The sequence below is a fragment of the Macaca fascicularis genome, chromosome 1, assembly GCF_037993035.2.
Source record: "Macaca fascicularis isolate 582-1 chromosome 1, T2T-MFA8v1.1".
NCBI classification, from domain to species: Eukaryota; Metazoa; Chordata; class Mammalia; order Primates; family Cercopithecidae; genus Macaca; species Macaca fascicularis.
The window spans coordinates 7582514-7609462 of NC_088375.1; the positions used below are offsets into that span (position 1 = coordinate 7582514).

At 38.7% G+C, this 26949-nt stretch overlaps 1 protein-coding gene across 2 annotated transcripts in view; it reads right to left on the reverse strand.

Annotated features, from left to right (window-relative positions):
- Positions 1 to 309: 309 nt before the first annotated feature.
- Positions 310 to 26949, reverse strand: part of KMO (kynurenine 3-monooxygenase) — a 57993-nt gene continuing 31353 nt past the window's right edge. For both annotated transcript variants that reach the window (XM_074036921.1, XM_045391147.2), the window contains 8 exons: positions 25543 to 25614; positions 23976 to 24097; positions 21940 to 22087; positions 6462 to 6519; positions 3839 to 3921; positions 2230 to 2331; positions 2080 to 2139; positions 310 to 640 (listed from right to left, as the gene is read on the reverse strand). In XM_074036921.1, coding sequence (XP_073893022.1) covers positions 524 to 640; positions 2080 to 2139; positions 2230 to 2331; positions 3839 to 3921; positions 6462 to 6519; positions 21940 to 22087; positions 23976 to 24097; positions 25543 to 25614 — 762 coding nt within the window. In that variant the 3' untranslated portion in view covers positions 310 to 523. The remainder of the gene's footprint in view (positions 641 to 2079; positions 2140 to 2229; positions 2332 to 3838; positions 3922 to 6461; positions 6520 to 21939; positions 22088 to 23975; positions 24098 to 25542; positions 25615 to 26949) is intronic.

Sequence of the window (26949 nt, forward strand, 5' to 3'; positions counted from 1 at the left end):
CCCTGTGGTTAGGTAAGTTCCATTCAGGTAATGAAAAGTGCAGTTAACATGCTAGGCAAGTTGTGATTTTTAGTCCCAGGTGTTGGGGCAATGCTATTGTGAGTCCTATTGTGTCTTTTAAAGAAAAGGCATGATTACGGTCTTCCCTGAGGCATCTTGGGCCTTACTTTCTGAGAAGCGAAAGATCTTAGTCATTGCACTTTTATAGTTAGAATGACTCAACCTGAGTGTGTATAATGTAGAGGAAGTTGCATGTTTCAACTTTTAAAATGTCCCCCACCCCGAGTAATTGCAATTAACACACAGAGATATACTACATTCAGTTTAATTATAAGCAGATCACTATCTTCCATTAGTGAATAAAATATGGCAATGGAAACTTTTCGTGCTTAATTTTGGTCACAGAGAAATCAAGCATTTGTAACCTCAAAACCTTTCTATCACCTGCTAATGAGATAAATTTGTTCTAGGAAGTCCATGGCCTTTGTAGGGAAACATGTTTTGTATTCCAGAAGTGAGCTGTTCAGTTCCATGGTCTTCTGAAGTAGTGGAAAGGTCGTGGTGACATGTAGTGCATAAGTAGGTAAGTACTGCTGATGGCTATCAGTGATCCCAAGAAAAGGAGTCCTTTGTATATCACCTGTAAGACAGCAAGATCTCTCATTTCATTTGTCCAGAGATTCAAATCTGAAAATAGACTTCATTTTTTTTAACAACAAAGGGGTAAACAATGTCCTCTTTGTTCTTTAACCTGAAACAACAATTTAATTGCATGACCACCAGGTCAGGAATCGATAAGATCAAGATAAAGTCAAGGATTGGGAGTCTCCCTTCTCCCTCTCTCCCAAGAAACTCATGAATCAAGGTCTTCTGTATGAAAAAAATTTAGCAGTCAGCTTTTGTCCAGTCATTAAAAAACCTGTGCAGTTTAGAAAAAGAGCTGTGAATTCTAAGAAGAGTACCACTGTGCTGGAGCCGCACATCATTCGTTCCTTCTCAGAAGCTTCCCAAAAGTCTCCAGGAGAAGAGTGGTGGCCTGGTGGCCTCTGTGACTAAGACTCACATGGAGACTAAACACTAGCTGTGAACAGTGGCCTGAGACTCTTTCCAGCCTGAGTCAGGTGCTTTCCCACGGCATCCTGGCCTGTTTCTCTCCCCGCACTTAGTGTCCTGCATCCTAACTGCCTGCTGGCATCTTTTCCCCTTTTAGACTTTCAGCTCCTGAAGGGTGGAGGCCCTATTTTATTCATCTTGTTTAGATACATCTTGATTTCTTCCAATCCATTCTCCATATAGACATCTTTCTAAAATTCAGACCTGAGGCTGTTGGCCTCCCTGGGCTCCCTGTTTCTCTCAAGATAATATTCCAGGTGTTTAAAGCCCTGCCTCCACCCTCTGACCATTCTCACACGCTAGTGCCGCCTTCCAGCTCCACTGAACTATGTTTCTCATGTGTCTTCCGCCTTCCCCCATCCTGGCCCCTCCTGTCCTCCTCGGGGGCAGTGTATCCCTCTCCAGTGCAACTGTCTCTATCCCCCACTAGCCTCTGAGCTTGGTGAAAGGTGTGAACAGCTCAGTGCTGTGTACTAAATAAAACTGTCTGTTGAATAAATGGACGTTGTAAAATACCCAAAGTGGAAGACTAGGGAATCAGAATTCCATTTAATGGCATCTCTAGGCCAACTGCCCAAAATGAATGTATTATAGCATTCCATTGGAATAGGTGTTTTAAAAGTGATTCAGTTCTGTCCAACTTTACAAATTAAACTCATAAGAATATTGCACGAAGCAAAAATCAAGAACAGTACATCTTGCTAAAATAAAGTAAAAAGTTGAGAAATATTAGCATCAGCTTCTTTCCTGAGACTCTTCCCTTCAAAAGCTCTCTTTCTTTGCCACCTCCTTGTAATGTTGTTCAGTAAGCACTCTTCCCTCTCTGTATTCAGGGCAGTTTCTGTTTGGAAGGCAAACCGTTGGTGTCCCATTATTTCCGTATTTGTCTGAAACAAACATAATCATAATACTCTGACATTTTCACACATCACATTAAAAAATTCATAAAATGTAATCTGTTCCAACCTTTTTTTGCCAATGCCAACGCTGCACAGCCTCATGGTATCTTATTCTGGAAAAAGAGACCTGCAGGAAAGTTTAAAAAGTATTCTTGTATATTCTGTAACAGCTAAACAGAAAATTAAAATGAGGAAAAGTCTTCAGTTCAGACCTTACCATGGTATAGAGAGGGATGAAGGTCGATGGCATAATAGCATGAAGAAATCTCCCCATATTCTTCTGAAAAATGAACCAGCTTGAGTTGACATGTGCTCGCATCTGCAATAATGAGAGTCTTAAAGAATGCTTTTGAACGAACACATTCATTTCTTACTGTGACTTAGTATTATTCTTCATTCCCACTCATCGCAATGCCAAACACAAAGTAGTCAAATAATTTTTTGTTTCCGTAATGTTATTCCCAATCCATTTTAGTAAATGTCGGTCATATAGGACATTGCCTTGAAAATGTACAGCAAATACATGAAGCCTGCTAGGGAAGTTTATTTTGCTCAGGAGTCAATATAGGAAGTCTATTTCAGTAGAGGGTTTGTTTAACCAGATCTGCAGGTAATCTGTGAGCTCAAAGGTTTGTCTAATTTTCTTTTCTTTTTTTTTTTTTTTTTTTGAGACGGAGTCTCGCTCTGTTGCCCAGGCTGGAGTGCAGTGGTCAGATCTCAGCTCACTGCAAGCTCCGCCTCCCGGGTTTATGCCATTCTCCTGCCTCAGCCTCCGGAAGAGCTAGGACTACAGGCGTCCGGCTAGTTTCTTTGTATTTTTTAGTAGAGACGGGGTTTCACCGTGTTCGCCAGGATGGTCTCGATCTCCTCACCTCGTGATCCGCCCGTCTCGGCCTCCCAAAGTGCTGGGATTACAGGCTTGAGCCACCGCGCCCGGCCAGGTTTGTCTAATTTTCTGTTGCTTCCTGATTGGTTTGTAATATTGTTTATGGCAAAAAGAGATTGTTTAAAGCTATGTTTGTCTGGACCTACTCTTTTTTTTAGGACAGATACTGTGTCATAGCCATCCTGTTTTTAAAGGATGGGACAAGATACATCAATAAATCCTCCAATATCTTGTAGGACGTCCTCTACCACATCTGATGCAATTTTGCTCAAGCTGAAGTCCAGTTTCTTTCTATCTTCAGGAGAGATGGAAAATAGCTGGTCACTCTGCTTTAAATTTATCTTGTAAATCCTTTCATTTTATTATTTTAAAACTATAATCACAATCACTTATTGTGAACTTTTCGTGTGAGTGGTTCAAAATGGAATTAATGTGTTTTTCTTCAAAGTACTAATCTTCCTGAACATGAATTTCTTTTTGGTATTATGCATTTTCTTTCTAGTGCGTAAGGTTCCAAAGGATAATCAATGCTACTCTAAATATGTAAGTTATAATGTTATGAGTGAAAAGGCCATTCAACATTTCTTAGATTTTCTAAATATGTTAACACATCTGAAAGTTGTCCTTTCATTAAATTAACATATTACTAAATATCTAAGATAAAAGCATGTGAATTATCAGAGGTTTTGTTACCTCCTAAATGTCCTTAAAGTGTAGATAGAGATAGTGTGTGTGGGTCATTGTCACTGGCCACAGAGTCACAATCCACCCAAGTCTAGGGAATGCTGTGTGTGTGTGTGTGTGTGTGTGTGTGTTCTTATCTGTAGGTATTCTTATATAGCATGCATGAGATGGAGGCTGAAGCAAAGAAAAAGAAAAGAACATTTGTTAGAATATCAGTGAACCGTCTCATGGAATAAAGCCAAACCTTCTCACTCACCTCTATGTAATTGTACATGGATAGGTCTGAAATCGCGTGACTATCTGGGATTCTCAATCTTGAGAACGCAGGAAGACACAAACCTGGAAGTTAAATAATACATCTTTCTAAAACCTTCTATAAAAATGTGCTGAACTCTTCACAGGTCAAATTAAACAGTGTGTTCACCACCAATGCTCTTGCTATTTTTTTTAAACTATAAATAACCATTCTGTATAACCAACAATCTATGACTATTGATAATACACATAGAACATTTCCTGTCGTGATTAAATAAAAATTACAACAGTTAATCTATACTATTGTTTTATCTTTGTTCTCTAGTGCCCCAAACCAGCGTTGACAGTGTGTTCTTATGCATAAACCCTCTATCCACCTCCAACGTCATGTGTAAACCAGACACACGAGTGCTAGGAAAGGAGGAAACAAAATATCTCTGGCTCTTGAGCATCTGAGAGACTTGACGGGGAAATAACCAAAAAAAAAAAAAAGATGAGAAAATTTGTCCTGGAACTCTATAATCTCTTCAGACCCAGGCATCAGTGTCCTTGGACTTCCTAAAACACCACAGCAAACATTTACTCCCAACTTACTTTATGACAGGCTTTTTTTTTCTTTTTAAAACTTTATAGGAATTATTCAATGTTTACAACTCTGAAGTTGAGAGTATTATCTCCACTTTACAGATGAAAAAGAACGGAGGCTTTAGAAAGATGAAGTGATGTGCTCAAGATCACACAGTTAATAAGTTGGCAAGTCAGGACTTGAAACTGGGTGTAATTTAAGGTCAGTCCTCTAGTCTATCCTTTACCTGAAACAAGTGTAAAATCAGAGGTGGCTTTTGAAAGCACATGATGCTGGGAAGCAGGAAAAGGTTATCCAGTTCTCAGGCTATTGTTTGCACCTTGTTTTATATATGTAATATACAAGCCCTCCAGCCACCTCCGTGGTCATGTGCAAATCAGTCACACGAGGGCTAGGAAGGAAGAGAGGGAACAAAGGCCTCTGGCTCCTGAGCGTTTGACAGAGACGACTGAAAAATAATGAAAAAAAAAAAATCATAAAGGAATTGATGCCAGGCACGGTGGCTCACGCCTATAATCCCAGCACTTTGGGAGGCCAAGGTGGGTGGATCGCTTGAGATCAGGAGTTTGAGACCAGCCAGGCCAACATGACAAAACCTCATCTCTACTAAAAATACAAAAATTAGCCGGGTGTGGTGGTGTATGCCTGTAATCCCAGCTAATCTGGAGGCTGAGGCAGGAGAATTGCTTCAACCCAGGAGGCAGAAGTTGCAGTGAGCCAAGATTGCAGCCACTGAACTTCAGCCTGGGCAATGGAGTGACTTCGTCTCCAAAAAAAAAAAAGAAGAAATTTGACATGGAATGCTATAATCTCTTCAGACCCAGGCACATCAGGCATATTATGTATTTATACTATATACATAATATATATAATTGGACACATTTAATTTAAATTACTTCCAGAATTACATATAAATACTTAAAAGTTCATTATCTGTAAAATTAATGTATTGGCTGAATCGATTTTAATCAGAAGGCAAATGAAAGTATCAGATGCATGACCCAGCATGGTGGCTCACGCCTGTAATCCCTGCACTTTGGGAGGCCGAGGCGGGAGGATCACCTGAGGTCGGGAGTTGGAGACCAACCTGACCAACATGGAGAAACCCCGTCTCTATTAAAAATACAAAAAATTAGCCGGGTGTGGGGGCGCATGTCTGTAACCCCAGCTACTCGGGAGGCTGAGGCAGGAGAATCGCTTGAACCCAGGAGGCGGAGGTTGCAGTGAGCTGAGATCGCCATTGCACTCCAGCCTGGGTAACAAGAGCAGAACTCCGTCTCAAAAAAAAAAAAAAAAAAAAAAAAAAGAGTTAGATGCAATCTTTGACAGGGCAAAAAACACTGGAGCTTCTAAGAATGTTTCTGAGGATGTGTTGTAGGGTAAATGTCCCCAGCCCTCTGTCCATGGCCTGTTAGGAACCGGGCGCACAGCAGGAGGTGAGTGGCAGGTGAGACCGCATTCCCGCCTGAGCTCCGCCTCCTGTCAGATCAGCAGTGGCATTAGTTTCTCATAGGAGCGTGAACCCTGTTGTGAACTGCACAGGCCAGGCATCTAGCTTGCACGCTCCTTATGAGAATCTGACTAATGCCTGATGATCAGAGCTGGAACAGTTTCATCCCGGAACCGTCTCCTCCAACGCCCCCGTCTGTGGAAACATTGTCTTCCATGAAACCCATCCCTGGTGCCAGAACGTTGGGACTGCTGCTGGGAGATGCAGGCAGAGGGTGTTACCTAGGCTGACAAGGGAGAGAGAGCAGCGTATCTCTGCCAAGCATGGGTACTCCGAGCTTTTATCTTTGAGTGAATCACTTTGTGGACCTCCACATAGAAACTTCAAAGCAAACTATGTTTCTTTTTCTGGGTGCTAGTTGTTGCTCCGGGAGAACGGTGGCATAGACTGTTAGTAGAACAATACGTAATCCCGGGGAGAGAATTTACATTATACATCAGAGGTCTGTGATCACTGAGGATCAGAAATAAGTCCAACATTAGTCAGAAGAGCTAGTCCACGTCCAGTTGAGAAATTGACCTTACTTACTGAGGTCATTATTGAATTTATCCATTAACTCATCAAATACCAAGCAGTCTTCAAAGCCCTGAAACAAGAAAACAAATGGGAAATAAGAAACTAGAAATAATAATTTTTAAAAACCCTTATTACTGATTTTGAACAGACCTTCCACTGGTGAAGATAATTCACAGACTGTTTATCCTCAACTAGTACATAGCAGTTGAGTTGTCACATGATATTGAATTATGGTTAAAAATGACCACTGGGCCTGGGCGTGATGGCTCACACCTGTAATCCCAGTACTTTGGGAGGCCGAGGTGAGCAGATCGCTTGAGCTCAGGAGTTTGAGATCAGTCTGGGCAAGATGAGGAGACCCTGTATCTACTAAAAATACAAAAAAATAGCTGGGTGTGGTGGTGTGTGGCTGTGGTCCCAGCTACTCGGGAGGCTAAGGTGAGAGGATCACTTGAACCTGGGAGATGGAGGTTGCAGTGAGCTGAGATCGCTCCACTGCACTCCAGCCTGGGTGACAGAGCGAGACCCTGTCTAAAAAAAAAAAAAAGAAAAAAGAAAAAAGAAAAAAAAATAGACTTCATGCTTGACTGTGTTATCTTTGTCCAATTTACATATATATGATATAGCAATTTGAAATTCGACCAAGATTTTAAATTACTGTTTTAATTTTGATAGATTCCATTACTTCTTTGAGAAGAAGAAATCATTATATTGCTCTACCATAAGTTTTAAAATTATACTTAAACTATTCAAGTCTTTAAGATTCACATTTAGAGCAATTTAATGATAGGATAAAACTGCTTACATACTAATTTAGTTCCTATAACTCAAGATTAAAGCAATATTAAGAAGTCCACAAAATTAATAATGTACTATGCTAAATACAGAGAGGATAGAGAATTGAAAACAATGTTTCCTGCTTCCTAGGAATTCAAGCTACAGCTTTAAAGGTAGTATAAAGATTTTTTTTTTCTTTTTGTTCTTTTTCTGTTCTTTTTTATTATTATTTTAGATGGAGTCTCGCTCTGTTGTTGAGGCCGAAGTGCAGTGGCGCAATCTCGGCTCACTTCAATCTCCACCTGTTAGGTTCAAATGATTCTCCTTCCTCAGCCTCCCAAGTAGCCAGGATTACAGGCATGCGCCACCATGTCCAGCTAATTTTTGTATTTTTATAGAGATGGCATTTCACCACATTGGCCAGACTGGTCTCGAACTCTTGACCTCAAGTGATCTGCCCATCTTGGCCTCCCAAAGTGCTGGGATTACAGGCATAAGCCACTGTGCCTGGCCTAAAGATATTTTTTAAATAAAATATTTTTCACATCAATTATAAAGATTACATCTGAAACAAGCAGATTTATTTGTCAAATCAATTATATAGTCTTAATACTATAGAAGTGAGAGGTACCATATAGGGCTGAGATAACAGTTTTATATTCTTTTGTTTAAGTTAATTCATTTACTCTTCACAACTCTCTGAGGTAGACACTATTAAAATTCCAATTTAATTAAATTTAATTATTGATTTTTTAAAATTTATTTTGAAATGCAGTCTTGATCTGTCGCCCAGGCAGGAGTGCAGTAGCACGATCTCGGCTGACTGCAACCTCCACCTGCCAAGTTCAAGCGATTCTCCTGCCTCAGCCTCCCAAGTAGTTGGGACTACAGGCACCTGCCACCACACCTGGCTAATTTTTTTGTATTTTTAATAGAGACAGGGTTTTGCCATGTTGACCAGGCTGGTCTCAACCTTCTGACCTCAAGTGATCCACCTGCCTCAGTCTCCCAAAATGCTGGGATTACAGGCATGAGCCACCGCGCCCAGCCTAAAATTTCAATTTTATAGATAAGGAAGTAAAGATAAGGTAAGTAAATTGCGCAAGAATATATTTGCAGTAGATTCTGGGGCCAAGATTTAAAACCAAGTGTTCTAATGCCTCCAAGGCACTTATCCACTGTGCTACAATTAATGTCTTCTTATGTTTTTATAAAACAAAATGTTTACCGCTGCTTTGTGGAAAATATAATTGATTAGATTCACAAGCTATTTTTACTTGGAATATATGCCAATAACCAAAATAATATATGATTAATGATTATGAAGCTATTAGCACATACACACACACATATACACACACACATACACACACACACAAATTAGTTTAGGATTCCTTGAAATGAATGTTCAACTTTTAAACACTATTTCTTTTCTGAATTCTTTTTCTAGCCAAAATAGTAAAATTTCCATGAAGGCAGTAGTGTTCAACATCTAATCAGCTCATAGTTTTACTTAACCTTGTCACTCAGGTTTCCCTTTCCTTTGGAAAGAAAAAGTAGAAAAGAAAGAGATCCTTGAGGAATCGCCACACTGTCTTCCACAATGGTTGAACTAGTTTACAGTCCCACCAACAGTGTAAAAGTGTTCCTATTTCTCCACATTCTTTCCAGCACCTGTTGTTTTTTTAATGATCGCGTTTCTTTTTTTTTTATTATTATACTTTAAGTTCTAGGGTACATGTGCACAATGTGCAGGTTTGTTACATATGTATACATGTGCCATGTTGGTGTGCTGCACCCATTAACTCGTCATTTACGTTAGGTATATCTCCTAATGCTATCCCTCCCCCTTCCCCCAACGATCGCTTTTCTAATTGGTGTGAGATGGTATCTCACTGTGATTTTGATGTGCATTTCTCTGATGGCCAGTGATGATGAGTTGCAAGGTCAGAAAATCAAACACCGCATGTTCTCACTCATAGGTGGGAACTGAACAATGAGAACACTTGGACACAGGGTGGGGAACATAACACACCAGGGCCTGTCAGGGTGTGGGGGGCTGGGGGAGGGATAGTATTAAGAGAAATATCTAATGTAAATGATGAGTTATGGGTGCAGTGAACCAACACGGCACATGTATACACATGTAACAAACCTGCACGTTGTGCACATGTACCCTTGAACTTAAAGTATAATTAAAAAAAGAAAAAATAAGTAAATAAATAAAAGAAAGATAATTTTGGATTATTTTCTTTCTTTGAGGCTAATGTTACATATTTATACATACCTAGAAAAAAAAATTTTTTTACATTAAGTCTTGAATTGCTGATAGCCAAGTTTCCAAATTTTGAGCTACTGGTACATTTTTTTCTCTAACTGAACAGAATACTATATGGTCAGCCGCATATACCCAAGTTCTGGATATATGGATTCGATCAAGTCTGGATTGGAAATATTCAAAAAATAAAAATAAAAATAATGTAACAATAAAAAGAATACAAATAAAAATACAGTATAACGGTTATATACATGGCATTTGGTTATATACATGGCATTTCTATTGTATTAGGTATTGAATACGGTATAACGGTTATACACACGGCATTTCTATTGTATTAGGTGTTGGTATTATAAGTAATCTAGAGATGATTTAAAGAACATGGGACCCTTTTCTTCAACTCCAGGCAGTGCAGCTTGGGGAAAAACTCCCTTCACTTGGGGAAAGGAGAAGAAAAATATAGAGGTCTTTGTCTTACTGCTTAGGTACCATCTAAGCCACAATAAAATAAAGCACCAACTAGATTCCTGAAGTCCCTGATTCCAGGCCTTAGCTCCTGGATGGCATTTCTAGTCCCACCCTGGGCCAGAAGGGAATTTTCTTCCTTGAAGGCAATGACTGAGTCCTGGCAGGGTTCACCACCCGCTAACTAACGAGCCCTTGGGCCTTGAATAACCATCAGTGGTAGCCAGGCAGTAGTCACCGTGAGCATTAGGCAAGACACAGTACTGTGCTAGCTTCAGGTATGACCCAGCACAGTGCCAGCTGTGGTGGCCACAGGAGTGCTTGTGTCACTCCTCCCCCAACTCCAGGCAGCCCAGCATGGGGAGAAAAACTTCTTGTGGTTCAAGAAACAAAAGAGAAGAGACTGAGATACTTTGCCTAGTAACCCAAGGAATTCTCCCTTTAGGGCAATGTTTCATCTAGAAGCATCATTGTGCCTCTATGACTTGGCAAGAGTTGTAACATTCCTGGGCTTAGGGCACCTCCTAGTACTGATACAGCTGCAGTGACCACAAGCTTAGATCACAACGCTCATTCCCCTTGGAATACCTGGAAAGCTATCTCAAGAAGGACAGGCACAAACAAGCCCAGACTGTGAAGACAAAATAGACAAAATAGACACCTAACTCTTCAAAGCCCAGACATCAACAAACATCCACAAGCATCAAGAACATCCAAGGAACATGGCCTTACCAAACGAACTAAATAAGGCACCAGTGACCAGTCCTGGAGTGACAAAGATATATGACCTTTCAAATAGATAATTCAAAATACTTGTCTTGCAGAAGTTCAACAAACGTCAAGATAATACAGAGAAGGAATTCAGAATTGTATCAGATAAATTTAACAAAGAGATTGAAATAATTTTTAAAAATCAAGTAGACATGTTGGAGCTGAAAAATTCAATTGAAAAATGCATCAGAGTCTCTCAATAGCAGAATTGACCAAACAGAAGAAAAAATTAGTGAGCTGGAAGACAGTACATATAAAAATACAGTCAGAGGGAAACAATAAGAATAAAAAAAATTAAGCATACATGTAAGATCCAGGAAATAGACTGACAAGGGCAAATCGAATATTGTTGGCCTTAAAGAGAACATGTATAGAGAGAGACATCATGGTAGAAAGTTTATTCGAAGAAATAATAATGAAAACTTCCCAAACCTAGAGAAAGATATGAATATCCAGGTACAAGAAGATCATAGAACACTAAACAGATTCAAGCCAAATAAGGCTACATCAAGGCACATATTAATGAAACTCTCAAAGGTCGAGGATGAAGAAAGGATCCTGAAAGCAACTAGTGAATATAAACAAATAACCAAAAGGAGCTCCAATATGTCTGGCAGCAGACTTTGCAGCAGAAACCTTATAGGACAAAAGAGAACGGATTGGCATATTCAAATTGCTAAAGGAATAAAAGCTTCCAATTTAGAATATTGTATGCAGCAAAATTATTCTACAGACCTGAAGGAGAAATACGTTCACAGACAAACAAAAGCTGAGAGATTTCATCAACACCAGATCCGTCTTACAAAAAATACGCAAGGGAGATCTTCAATATGAAAGAAAAGGATGTTAACAAATGAGAAAAAAAATCACCTGAAGGTATCTAATTCACTGGTAATAGTAAGTATACAGACAAATACAATATACTCTTAACACTGTAACTGCAGTATGTATCTTTAGTAGAAAGACCAAAAGACACATTTATTAAAAATAATAATTACAAGAACTTTTTAGAGGTAGTATAAAAAGATAAATATAGAGACAACAAAACCTCAAAATGCCAAGGGGATGGAGTTAAAGTGTAGAGTTGTTTAGTTTTCTCTTTGTCTTTTCTTTTCTTTTCTCTTTTTTCTTTTTTTTTTCTTCTTTTCTAATCAGGGTTAAGTTGTCATCAGTTTAAAATACTTGGTTTTAAGATGTTATTTGCAAGCCTCATGGTAACCACAAAACAAAAACCTATGGTAAATGCACAAAAATAATAAGCAAAAACTTAAAACATACTACCAGAGAATATCACTTTTACACAAAGAAAAACAAGAAGGAAGGAAGGAAGAAGAGGACCAACAAAACAAGCAGAAAAGAAATAACAGTAGGGCAGTAGTCAGTCCATACCTATCATTAATAATTCTGAAACTAAATGGAAGAAATTCCCTAATCAAAATACATACAGCAGTTGAATGTGCAAAAAGATAAGACTCAACTATATTCTGCCTACAAGAAATTCACATCACCTATAAAGACACACATCAACTGAAAATAAAGGGATGGAAAAAGATATTCCAAGAAAATGGAAATCATAAAAGAGCAGGAGTTGCTATACTTATATGAGATAAAATGGATTTCAAGACAAAAACTCTAAAAACAAACAAACAAGGTCATTATATAATGACAAAAAGTTCAATTCAGTAAGAGAATATAATTGTAAATATCTATGCATCCAACATAGGAGCACCCAGATATAGAAAGCAAATATTATTAGAACTAAAGAGAGTGATAGACCCCAATACAATAATAGCTGGGTACCTCAACACCCCAGTTTCACCTTTGGACAGATCATCAAGACATAAAATAAAGAAACAGTCTATAAGAAATGGACCTAATATGTATTTACAGAACATATTATCCAAAAAAGGCAGAATACAGTTTCTTTTCCTTAGCACATGAAACGTTCTCAAAGATAGATTATATGTTAGGTCACAAAAAAAATCTCAAAAAAATTTTAAAAACTGAAATCACATCCAGTATCTTTTCTGACCACAATGAGATGAAACTATAAATAAATAACAAGAGAAACTTTGTAAATTATACAAACACATGGAAATTAAACAATATGCTCCTGATTGACCACTGGGTCAATGAAGAAATTGACCAATGAGGGAATGTAAAGATTTCTTGAAACAAATGAAAATGGAAACAGAACGTACCAAAACCTATGGGATACAGCCAAAGCAGTACTAAAGTTAAAGTGCATAGCAATAAATACCTACATCAAAAAAGAAAACCTTCAAATAAACAACCTAACAATTGTGCCCTAAAGAGCTAGAAAAGCAAGAGCAAACTGAATCCAAAATTAGTTGTAGGAAAAAAAAAAAAAGTTTTCCCCCTAAGACAGTGAATTGGAGGCAATGTTAGCATGCCTCTCCCACTTGGAAAGATAAGATGTGGTGTAGAGATATGCAGAGATATATGTAGAGAATACGTAGAGATACACACTGTGAACTTTTTTCCAGGAGGCAACACAGGAACTTAACAGGAAAATGGAAGGAAACCATAAGACCCTTTAAAAGAAGAGGTAGGTTGCAATCTATACTATAAGCCAGGTGAAAAATTGTAAGTCCTCAAAGTGTGAGAGGGTGAGAGCCTGCCTCCAGGATATAAATCCCCACTGGGGAACCTGGCAATCCAGCCCATGGGGGAAGGCGTTAACCCTACCAAGCACTGGAACTGATTTAGTGAGCAGTGGGGAATATAAAAGCAGGAGCACCAGCTGGAAGAGACTTGCGGACATTCCCGGTCTCCAGTACAGACCACGGGAGGTTATTGCTGATTCTACATCACTGGGAACCTCATGGAAGTCTGCAAGCTAACTCAGGCAGCAGTCACAGGTTGAGAGAAGTTCCCAACTAAAATCTGTGATATAATCTCAAGTGGGGATGAACTCCCTTGGCCGGAACTAGGGCGTGAATGGGAAGTGTACCACAGCCACGAGTGCAGAAGCTGGGTGCCCTGGATTTGTGGGTGGATTGGGAGGGGAGTGGCCTGAAAGTCACAGTTGCTGTCTCTGAGGGGAAGGCTTATGGCCTAGGACAGTTTTGAGCTCTGAGCGCAGACTTCCTGGAACTTAGCTAGCTTTTGCTAGCAGAACACTGTGGAAGTAAGGCCTGCCTTGCCAAGTGCATGGAAGCTGGGTGGAGCTTACTGCTGCCTGCTACTCCCTAAATGCTGTGCAAACTCTTCAGTGAAGCAGAGGCAGTTGTCCTCGTCCCTGAATCATTACCCTAGTGGCCAGAGAACTGTCCCCTGGCCCCCACAGGGAATGCTGCTTGTGCTGCTTGTATGGACCTGCCCAACACAACCCTGACCAGGCTTCGCCCCTCCACCTACCCTGGTAGCTTAACACAAAGCACAGACACTTTTGGGAGCTTGATTACGTGACGGGCACCTCACATAAGAAACCAGAGTACCTCCCCCAGGTAACATAAGGCAAGCAGAAATCGCACTGCCACCACCACAGCTGGTGCTCTTTTGCAAGTACCACCACCTGGCTGGAAGCCAACTGACACAGTCCATTACAGCATCTGCAGGTAGAATAACCTGCACCCAGGAAGGAGAAAATTTGTGTGTGACCTCAGCTATCACCGTGATATGGTTTGGCTGTGTCCCCACCCAAATCTCATCTTGAATTGTATCTCCTGTAATTCCCACACGTTGTGGGAGGGACCTGGTGGGAGATAATGGAATCATGGGGGCAGTTTCCCTCAGACAGTTCTTGTGGTAGTAAGTCTCATGAGAGCTGACGGTTTTATAAGGGGAAACCCCTTCCACTTGGCTCTCACTCTTCTCTTGTCTGCTACCATGTGAGAAGTACATTTTACCCTCCACCATAATTGTGAGGCCTCCCCAGCCACATGAAACTGTGCATCCATCAAACCTCTATTTCTTTATGAATGACCCAATCTTGGGTATATCTTTATCAGCAGCATGAAAACGGATTAATACACACCATCATCTGCACCACCCTGGCTAACCAGGAAGTCCTAAGTCTGTCTACATGACCAGTTAATTACTCCTACAACCTGCATTTGAAATAGCCAACACACTAAGCCTATTTATAGCCAAGGAATCACAGAGTCTGTGTCACTCTCCTGCCACCTCCATCAGAGCTGGTACTGGTACCCACTGCTAGAAGACAGGTCACATTACTGGATCCCTTGCAGACATTCCCCACGGTGGCCTCAAGTGTGGCAGCCCCACTGTGTGGGTGGACCTAGAGGAGCAACAGTATTCACAGTAGTCTACCTCTTAGGGACTCCTAGTCCCAGGGGAAAGAGGAGTGTACCACATTAATGAAACACGCAATGGGACAAAAGAATCTGGAGAGCAGGCCTGGAGTCCCAGATCTTTCTGCTGGTGGGAAGTTTATTTCATCAGAGTCATGTTTGCAGTGCTGGGCTCAGCAAGAAAAGTCTGCGGTTCTAACCCAATAGTCAAGCAGCCCTGGTGCTCATGAAGAGTCTTGGAAAAGAGAACTTCTTTTCCTCCTCATCCACCACTGCAAACACAGTGGGGATGGGCTTCTCCCATGGAAGTTTGGTAAGGGTGTCCTACAGACAGCCATTCTGGAACACTTCAGGGTGACTGCAGCCCCACATGAGGGAGCACCCTTCAGGCTCAGGCTTGCACAAGAGGTAGAGTCACAACTCTTCTCTACGTGGAATATCAACATTTCTGCAGTGAAAAAAGGTGCCTGTCTGATCTGAATAGCCAGAACACTGGGTCAGGGATGTATCTGGGAGGTGGATCACTTTCCAGCTGGCCTGGCAGGGGAGGCCAGAAGGAAAAAGGGAGGAGAGGTGGCTCTCACCCTTTCCCCTGAAAAGACTTCGGTGTGTTTCACTGAGAGCTCCCCCAACCACCTATGTCAAGGCTGGGACCTCTGCCCACCATTTCATATTGCATTTATCCACCTGCTTTAGCCATAAATAGTTTCTGCCCAGGACACCTTCTCTACTGGCCTGAAACCTGAACTATTCAACCCAGTAAATAAAATATTGGGGAAAAAATAAATAAATAAAAAAGTGCACATCATGGAAAATGAGATGAGCTTCAAAATATCTCTACCATTCCAACCCCATAGGAGAAAGTGAACTTGTACGCACACCAAGGACATTGCTACTACAACCAGCATCTGAGAAAGCCAGTCATCAAACAAAGACTCTCCATAACCAAGGAACTCACACAGACTCTTCAACCCTGAAACAGCAAGAGCTGAATTAGGCTACAATAAACTATAACCATTAAAATCACATCCTTAAAGGGTAAAAAGGAAATTAAAGAAAAACACAGTTGAATCAAAAATAAATTTAAAAATAATTAGAAGAAATAGTCTACCCAAATTAGATGGAACCAGAAAAATAATTCCAGTAATATGACAAAACAGGGTTCTATAACAACCCCAGAAGGTCACACTGGCTGTCCAGCAATAGATCCACACCAAGATGAAATCTTTGAAATACCAGATAAAGATGTCAAAACATTATTAAGTTACTCAAGAAGATGCCAGAGAAAGGTCAAACACAACATGAAGAAATTTAAAACATTCAAAATATGAATGAAAAATTTTCTAAAGAGATAGGTATTTTACAGAAAAACCAATCAGAACTTCTAGAAATGGAAGACACACTTAAAGAATTACAAAAGGCAGTGGAGCATTTTAACAATAGACTAGACAAAGTAGAAGAAAGAATTTCAGAGCCCAAAGACAAGGCTTTTGGATTAACCCAATCAAACAAAAATAAAGAAAATATAATCAAAAGAAATGAACAAAGCCTCAAAGAAATATGGGATTATGTAAAATGGCCAAATCTGAGAATAATTGATATTCTTGAGGGAGAAGAGAAAGTAAAAAGTTTGGAAACTAATTTGAGGAAATACTTTTCTGACCCTGCTACAGATTGAGATATGCAAATCCAAGAAGCTCAAAGAAGTCCTGGGAGACTCATTACAAAAAGAACATTCCCAAGGCGTATAGTTATCAAGTTATCTAAAGTCAACATGAAGGAAATAATTCTAAGAGCAGTGAGGCAAAAGCAACAGGTAACTTTTAAAGGAAAACTAACAGCAGACTTCTCAGCAGAAATCTTACGAGTCAGCAAGGATTGGGGTCCTGCCTTCAGCCTCCTTAAACAGAATAACTGTCACCCAAGAATTTTATATCCAGCAAAACTTAGTTTCATAAACGAAGGAGAGATAAAGTCATTTTCAGACAAATGCTGAAGGAGTCTTTTACTACCTAATGAGCCATACAAGAAATGCTAAAAGGAGCTCTAAATCTTGAAACAAAAGGTTGATATGCACCAGTATAGAAACTCTTGAAAGTATAAAACTCACAGAGTCTATAAAACATAACACAATGAAGAAAACAAAGTATCTAGGTAACAATTAACATGATGACTGAAACAGCACCTCACATCTCAATACTAATGCTGAACATAAATGCTCTAAATGCTCCTCTTAAAAAATACAGATTGTAAGAATGGATAAAAACATAAGAAACCAGGCCGGGCGCGGTGGCTCAAGCCTGTAATCCCAGCACTTTGGGAGGCCGAGACGGGCGGATCACGAGGTCAGGAGATCGAGACCATCCTGGCTAATATGGTGAAACCCCGTCTCTACTAAAAATACAAAAAACTAGCCGGGCGAGGTGGTGGGCGCCTGTAGTCCCAGCTACTCGGGAGGCTGAGGCAGGAGAATGGCATAAACCCGGGAGGCGGAGCTTGCAGTGAGCTGAGATCCGGCCACTGCACTCCAGCCTGGGCGACAAAGCGAGACTCCGTCTCAAAAAAAAAAAAAAAAAAAAAAAAAAAAAAAAAACATAAGAAACCAAGTGTCTGCTGTCTTCAAGAGACTCACCTAACACATAAGGATTCATACAAACTCAAGGTAGAGGGGTGTAAAAAGATATTCCATGCAAATAGAAACTGAAAGCAAGGAGGAGTAGCTATTATATCAGATAAAATAGACTTTAAAACAACAGTTAAAAAAAAAAGACAAAGAAGGCCATTACATAATGATAAAAGGATTGATCCCACAAGTAGATATTACAATCCTGAATTTATATACACCTAACACTGGAGCTCCTAAATTTATAAAACAATTACTACCCAATCTAAGAAATTAGATAGAAATTAACACAGTAATAGTGGGGACTTTAAAACTATATTGAGACAGAAGTCTCAATGATCTGTCTAGTGCTGTCAATGGATTAAACCACACTCTAGAAAATATAGATCTAACAAATATTTACAGAACATTCTATCCAAGAACTGCAGAATGTACATTCTTCTCATCAGCACATGGAACATTCTTCAAGATAAACCATATGATAGGTCATTAAACAAGTATCAGTAAATTTTTAAAAATCAAAATCATATCCAGTTATCTTCTCAGCCCACAGTGGAAAATTAAACTCAAGATTAATTCCACAAGGAAATCTCTAAACTATACAAATACATGGAAATTAAACAATCTTCTCCTGAATGATTTTGAGGTTAACAATGAAATCAAGATGGAAATTTAAAAATCCTTCGAAATGAATGATAATAGTGACACAACATACCAAAACCTCTGGGTTACAGCAAAAACAATGCTAAGAGGAAAGTTTATAGCATTAAATGCCTACATAAAAACGTTCAAAAAATCACAAATTGACATCATTATGTCACACCTCAAGGAACTAGAAAAACAAGAACAAACTAAACCCAAAGTCAGCAGAAGAAAAGAAATAACAAAGATCAGAGGAGAACCAAATGAATTTGAAACAAAAAAAATACAAAAGATCAACAAGACAAAAAGTTGACTATTTGAAAAAAGACTCAAAATCAATAGAACATTAGCTAGTTTAACCAAGAAGGTATAAGAGAAGATTCGAACAAGCTCAATTAGAAATGAAACTGGAGATGTTACAACGGACACCACAAAAGATCTTTTGAGACTACTAGGAACACCTTTTTGCACACATACTAGAAAACCTAGAGAAAAAGGCTAAATTTCTGGACATGTACAAAACTTCTAGATTAAATAAGGAAGAAATAGAAACCCTGAAAGGACCAATAACTAGCAGTGAGATTGAATCAGTAATCAAAACAATTGTCAACAAAAAATAAAAGCCCAGAAGGACTCCCAGTTGCATTTTACCAGATATTCAAAGAGTTGGCACCAATCCTACTGAAACTATTCCAAAAGATTGAGACAGAGGGAATTCTCCCTAACTCATTCTATGAAGTCAGTATCACCCCGATACCAAAACCTGGAAAGGACATAACAAAGAAAGAAAACTACCAACCAACATGTCTGAAGAACATCAGTGCAAAATCAAAACAGTGCAAAAGACAAAAACCATATGATCATTTCAATTGATGCTGAAAATGCATTCTGTAGAATTCAACATCCCTTCAGGATAAAAATTCTCAAAAAACTGGGTATAGAAGGAATATATCTCAACATGATAAAAGCTGTATATGACAACCCCACAGCTAGTATCATACGAAATGAGGAAAAACAGAAAATCTTTCCTTTCCTCTAAAATATGGAACAAGACAAGGATGACCATTTTCACCATTTTTATGCAACGTAGTACTGAAAGTCCTAGCCAGAGCATTTAGACAAGAGAAAGAAATAAGGAACATCCAAATTGGAAAAGAAGAAGTCAAATTATCCTAGTTTGCAGAAAATATGACCTTATGTTTAGAAAAACCTAAAGACTCCACCAAAAACACTATTAGAACTGATAAACAAATTTAGTAAAGTTACAGGATACAAAATCAACATACAAAAATAAATAGCAATTCTATATGCCAAGAGCAAACAATCTGAAAAAGAAACCAACAAGGTAATCCCATTTACAATAGTTACAAATAAGATACCCAGGAATTAACCAGGGAAGTGAAAGATCTCTACAATGAAAACTATAAAACATTGATGAAAGAAATTGAAGAGGACACAAAAAAATGGAAAGATATTCCATGCTCATGGATTGGAAGGATCAATATTGTTAAAATGTCCATATTACCCAAGGCAATCTACAGACTTAATGCAATACCTATAAAAATAGCAATGTCATTCTTCACAGAAATAGAAAGTATAATCCTAAAATTTATATGAAATCACAAAAGACACAGAATAGCCAAAGCCATCCTGAGCAAAAAGAACAAAACTAGAGGCATCACATTACCTGATTTCAAATTATGCTACAATACTAAAGTAACCAAAACATCATGGTATTGGCATAAAGACAGACACATTGACCAGTGGAACAGAATAGAGAACCCAGTAATATATCCACATTCAATTTTAGCAAAGGTGCCAAGAACATACATTGGGGAAAAGTCAGTCTCTTCAATAAATGGTGCTGAGAAAACTAGATAACCACATGCAGAAGAATGAAACTAGACCCCTATCTTTCACCATATACAAAAATAAAATGAAAGTGGATTAAAGACAAATCTAAGACTGGAAACTGTGAAACTAATAGAGGAAAACATTGAAGAAACAGTCCGAGACAGTGGTCTGGGCAAAGATTTTCTAAGTAAGATCTCAAAAACACAGGCAGCCAAAGAATAAAACAGACACATAGACCTTTGGAACAGAATAGAGAAATCAGAAATAAATAGGACGAATGGGATCATATCAAGCTAAAAAATATTTCTGCAAAGCAAAAGAAACAATCAACAAAGTAAAGAGACAACCCACAGAACAAAGTAAAATATTTGCAAACTACCCATCCGACAAGGGATTAATAATCAGAATATATAAGAAGCTCAAATAACTCAGTCAGAAAATAATGAATAATCCAATTTTAAAATGGGCATAATATTTGAGTAGGCATTTCTCAAAAGAAGACATATAAATGGCCAGTGGGTATATGAAAAATTGCTAAACTTCACTAATTATCAGTGAAATGCAAATCAAATCTACAATGAAATATTATCTCACTTCTGTTATAATGGTTTTGATCTGAAAGACAAGTGACAACAAATGCTGGTGAAAATGTGGACAAACGAGAACTCTCATTTGGTGGGAATATAAATTAGTACAACCACTATGGAGAACAGCATGGAGGTTCCTCAACAAACTAAAGATAAAACTACCATATATGGCAGCAATCCCACTGCTGGGTAAATATCCAAAAAGAAAGAGCATCAGTAAGATAAAGAGATATCTGCACTCCCATGTTTATTGCAGCACTATTCACAATAGCAAAGATATGGAATCAACCTAAGTGTCCATCAATGAATGAATGGATAAAGAAAATGTAGTACGTATTCACAAGGGTATATTATTCAGCTATAAAAAAAAGAATGAAATACCATCACTTGCAACAACATGGATGGAACCGGAAGATGTTAGTGAAATAAACCAGGCACATAAAGAAAATTATCACATTATTTTTTACTCATATGAGGGAGCTAAAAACAACTAAACTAATGGAGATAGAATGATGCTCCCCAGAGACTGGGAATGGTAGTAGGGTGGAAGTATAAAGTGGAGATAGTTAATGGATACAAAAATAGTTAGATAGAATGAATAAGATCTAGTATTTGGCATCATAATAGGATGAATGTGGTTAACAATAATTTATTGTATATTTCAAAATAACTAAAAGAGAGGAATTGGGGTGTTTCTAATACAAATAAATGACAAATGCTTGAGGTGACAGATACCCCAATTCCCCTGATATGGTCATATACATTGTACGCCTGAATCAAAATATTGCATGTATCACATAAATATATAAAACTAGTATATATCCATAATAATTAAAAATTAAAAACATTAGAAGTAAAAATGCATACGGGAGATTCTCTGTAGATTATATGCAAAAACTCTACCATTTTACACCAGGGACCTGAGCATCTATGGATTTTTGTATCCCCGGGGTCCTGGAGCTGATCCCTTGGTGATACCAATGGATGAGTGCATTATGCTTTCTGCTTTTTTCTACTATGGATTACTGGATTGAGTAATCCAAATTCTGATTAGAGTTGGTGATCAATCTAGCTACACAGCTGGTATGATTGCTGAATTGACTGTGCTTTCAGGGATTATGTGGGGATAGTCTTAGACATGTTTTTTATTTAAGACTTGTTAGCTGAGACTGACCCAGAAATATTTCAGGGACTTACCTAGGGAAAAAGAACTTACCGCATTCATTCCTTGCCCAAAAAACGGCACTATAGCATGAGCTGCATCCCCCAGCAGCACACAGTGAGATTGAAAGTGAAAAGAAGAGCACTTTACAGATATCATGGGCTGGGCAGGCAACAGGAAGAAATCTTGCACCAGGAGTTTCCTTCAAAGGAAAATAATCCAAATGTAAAGACATCAAATCAGGTATTAAATCCTGCTAAATTCTTTCAGATTTACTAAATTAACTATCACGAAGTTTTGTTGAAAAATACACAAGAATGCCAACAAGAAAACAGAAAAGGGAAAAAATGGAGTCTTCCAGTCCTAAAATTCCATTATTCTAATTACCTTCTTGGTCTGCAACAACGTTCATCACATTAAAAATAAGAGTTTGGCTGCATTTGAATAATTTAAATATTTCTGTATCATATGTTATTAAAACTTTATTATCATGCACATGGGCCATGAGATTTTCAAATACAGCAGTGTATTTTAGGTTTCCATAAAAAAATTGAGCAAATGCTGCTGTGCATTTGATTAGAAGACAATAAACCAAAATTGAAATTAATGTGAATCTTTATGTATTTGGAAATGGATAATAGTAATAAAACTAGCATTTGGGGGATGGGAATCATTTGGTGAAATGGTACAAACTTTAAGTTGGACAGGAAGAATAAGTTCAAGAGATCTGTTGTACAACATGGTCCTTATAATGAAAAACAAACAAAAAACCTAGTATTTGTAAAGCATCTGTAAAAGCGTTGAGGAAGCTCTAAGTCGACAAATAGTACCTAGCCTCAAGAATCTTAAATCTGGCTGGAAAGGCAAAAAATAGCCATGAAACCAGTTTGAAAGTACACAAGGGCTAATTCTGGTGTGCAGAGATTTCTCTTCACAGTTGGAGAAGGAGGGATCCATAGAGACTAAATGAGTCTTCAGGAAAGAAAGTGACTAGCAATTTTTAAAAGACCCGGTATGGGCCAGCAGTGGGTTATTCCTTTTACATAATTAGCTCATTTAATCTTCATAAATGCCCTATGGTAGATACCCATTTTAAAGGTGAAACTCAGGGAAGTAAGGGGCAGAAGTTGTATTAAAATCTTGCTCTGCTATAGACTGAATGTTTATGCTCCCTTAACATTCATAGGTTGGAATCCTAACCTCCAATATGATGGTATTTGGAGATGGGGCCTTTGGGTGGTGATTAGGTCCTGGGAGTGGCCCCCTATTAATGGGATTAGTGCTTTTATAAAAGGGACCCCAGAGCGATCCCATGTCCCCTCCAGCATGTGAAGACACAGCAAAAAGACTCATTTATGAACCAAGAGGTGAGGCGTCACCACACACTGAATCTGCTAGTGCCTTGATCTTACACTCCTCAGCCGTTAGAACTGTGAGCAATACATTTCTGTCATTTATAAGCCACCGAGTCTATGGTAGTTTTATTATGGCTCACTGAACTGACTAAGGCATACTCTCTGTAGCATTGCGCTGCCTTCATGAAGACATCATTGGAGGTGTCTAGATAGACAACTTAATATGCACCAAGCCTTGTGTTGAATGATTTATAGACATGATCTCATTTAGTCCTTGTAACAACCCTTTGGGATAGGTTCTACTATTTATCAACCTTTTACCATGAGTGGAATATGGGAAAGCTTACGTGGCTAGTAGGTATAGGATCCAAGACCTGAGGCTGCCAGATGTATCTGCTGGGCCAAAGATTTGTGTATCTACCAGTAGAAAAAAGTTCAGCCAGTTCCTGTGGCACATCAAGCCCTAAGGAGCCTGAGGAACCTGCATAAGATGCACAAAAGCCTCGGGACATTGGTGACTCATCTTTCCTGGAGGAACTGGCCACGGCATGGGTGTTTTTCAGTATTCCTGCTCACAGCACAATATCTACTTAGACTTTTGCTCTAATATGGGTTTCTGTCCAGGTTACTGCATGATCCATCATGTTTAACCCAAACTGAAATCAGGTGCATAACCTTTATTTGAATTTGGAATAATTCAAACAAGTGCAGCAAAAGGCACATCTTGCAACTTACTCTCCAATTAGAGGGATGGCATCCGGAAAGTATTTCTGGAAGAAATCTATCACATCATTACTGGTTAGAAGTTTATCAAACTCATCAAAGGGCATGAACAGAGTACATGTGAATGATTTGCTCTGTGAGAAGAAGAGAAACAGAGTGAAAGGGGATAGAGGCCAAGTGATGCTGACACTGTAGGTGGATCCCGAAATCACAGGACTTCTTGCTGTGACGAGGGAGCTTTTGGAAGGAATGTCCAAGCAGACAGGAAAGGCACTGTCACTTTGTTCCACTGCTCCCAAAGAAAAGCTCTGCCAAGTCCCAGGGGTGCTCTCCAGCTTCTTTGATTATTAGGACAATTTCTATATTGTAAACTCTCCATTTTCACACAGCAAATACTACACTCTTTTTTTTTTTTTTTTTTTTTTTTTTTTGAGATAGAGTCTTGTTCTGTCGCCCAGGCTGGAGTACAGTGGGGTGATCTCAGCTCACTGCAAGCTCCGCCTTCCGGGTTCAGGCGATTCTCCTGACTCAGCCTCCAAGTAACTGGGATTACAGGCACGCACCCTGCTAATTTTTTGTATTTTTAGTAGAGACGGTGTTTCTCCATGTTGGCAGGTTGGTCTGGAACTCCTGACCTCAGGTGATCCACCCACCTCGGCCTCCCAAAGTGCTGGGATTACAGGCATGAGCCACCACGCCCAACCTACATTCTTTAAATAACTAACAGGTTGGTTAGATTTGACATCTCTTTTTCTTCCTTTTAAGATAGTATTACTAGGCCCTGGACCCCAGGACAGATACCAACAGAAAGAAAAAGACCCCAACCTGGGAAACAGCGATATCTACCTAGGAAAAAAGTCTCTAGGGTCTAATGAAAGAAAAGCCATGCTCTCTCTTTTTTTTTTTTTTGAAACAGGGTCTTGCTTTGCTTTCCAGGCTGGAGTGCAATGGGATGATCACGGCTTACTGCAGCCTCCACCTTTGGGGCTCAAGCAGTGCTCCCACCTCAGTCTCCTGAGTACTTGGGGATGCGCATTTCACCATGCAATTTTTAAAAGACCATGCAATTTTTTTTTTTTTGATAGAGGCAAGGTCTTGCTATGTTGGCCACACCAGTCTCAAACTCCCAAGCTCAAGCAATCCTCCCGCTTTGGCCTCCCAAACTGCTGGGAACACAGGTGTGAGCCGCTGCGCCCAGCCCCATGCTCTCTTTTGATAATGCATATTCCAATGTACTACAGACCTTAAAGGCTGAATCGCTTCCTAACAGACAACCTAATCTCTTTGGCTTTTCTGGGAGGGCCATTTCTTCCTAAATTGTCTTTAGTGGAGATGACAGGCACCACCACACATAAACTCTCGTTACCCATTCATTTAAGTTAAATCTCCTTTCCAAAGTAAATAACTGGAAATCCTTCAGATTTTTCCTCAGTCATCCCAAAGTTTCAAAGCTATAATCACTAAATAGATTAAACAATGAAGAGATCAATTAGGTATATACATTCTAAGTACAAACGTAAGTAATAAACAACATTAATTACAGATGCAAAATTACAGTTGATAAAAAATTCTATACTACCATGTTAGGAAGTGCAATCATCATAAAGGTATTTCTAGGCCAAATATGCAGATAATTAGGTTCCATGGCATACTGCAGAAAAAAGAATATATGATTGATTAGTGCAATTATATAGCAAACCTATAAAACAGACTCAGCTTTATAATAGTTTCCACAGTAATTAAAACCAGTACCATATATATGATGATATGCACATCTACTGCTACATAAAATAGAAGTTGTCTTAGAAAACACTTTGTATTCTGTCTTTATAAACTCAACCTTAGATAGGTTTTTTTGACACCAGGTATAATTCAAAATTTCGGAATACATGCGTGTGTGTGTGTGTGTGTGTGTGTGTGTATATGTAAGGAAAAAGAGAGAGGGAACATCTTATGTTCTCAAATCTTGAATCACACCTGGTATAATTATACCTGCTATATAAGCACACATACATACACATATCTAGATGTGTACATGTGTGTATATGCACACATGTATAATGTATGCACACACATTATGTATATATTTATATAATTTTTTTTACTTTATCTTTTGCCTTATTTCAGAACTTATCTATACTGGACAGAAAAGTCTTACATTTAAATTTCATGAGCCAAACCAAAATTTTAGAAACAAGCTTCTTATCGTTTGTTTCCTATCACATAAATAATAGAGAAGAGTCTTATCTCTTTAGTAAGTCCTCTGTAATTACTATTAATACAATAACAGCCTGAATAAGTATTAATTGCTTGGGTAGATCAATTGACCCAAAGACCCAAGTGACCCAAATTTTTGAAGGTTCCCAGGGGTATTATATACATGGAAATATGCAAACAATTTTCCAATTATTTCAAATTTGTATTATTTTTCTACAGATGTTTCGAGAGCACCTTCCATGTATATCTTACATAGTAAGAATACCGAAAAAACAGCATAGTCTTGCAGCAAACATTTTTACACTGTATCATAGTTATTTGTGTCTTAGCTGAAGGGACTGTGCCTTTCTTGCTTTTTTAGCCTCGGACTCCCAAAGAAAGCCCAACACACAGACACAGAAATGAATACGTACATAACTCTTGACCTTACAGTGCAGTCGAATAGGCAACAGGAATACATATGAAAAACAATTACTTCTTTTTAACAGTAATACTAGTGGTAGAAAGCCATTTACCCAATCTCTTGCCCCCACTCCAACCATCAGAGGAGTGCAAGTGCCTATTTCATGCATTACATTAAGAACAAAAGAAAAAAAAAGACACAAAGAAAAATAGAGAGTCTCATAAGATTGCTTTTGGGCCATGGCAAAATGTTCCCATGTCTGAGTCACATTGCTATGCCTAAACAGTGTTCTTAAAAGAGTGGAGACATTTTTTAAAACCATCAATTATTACTATTTATTATGTATACCTAGAAAATAAAGGGCTT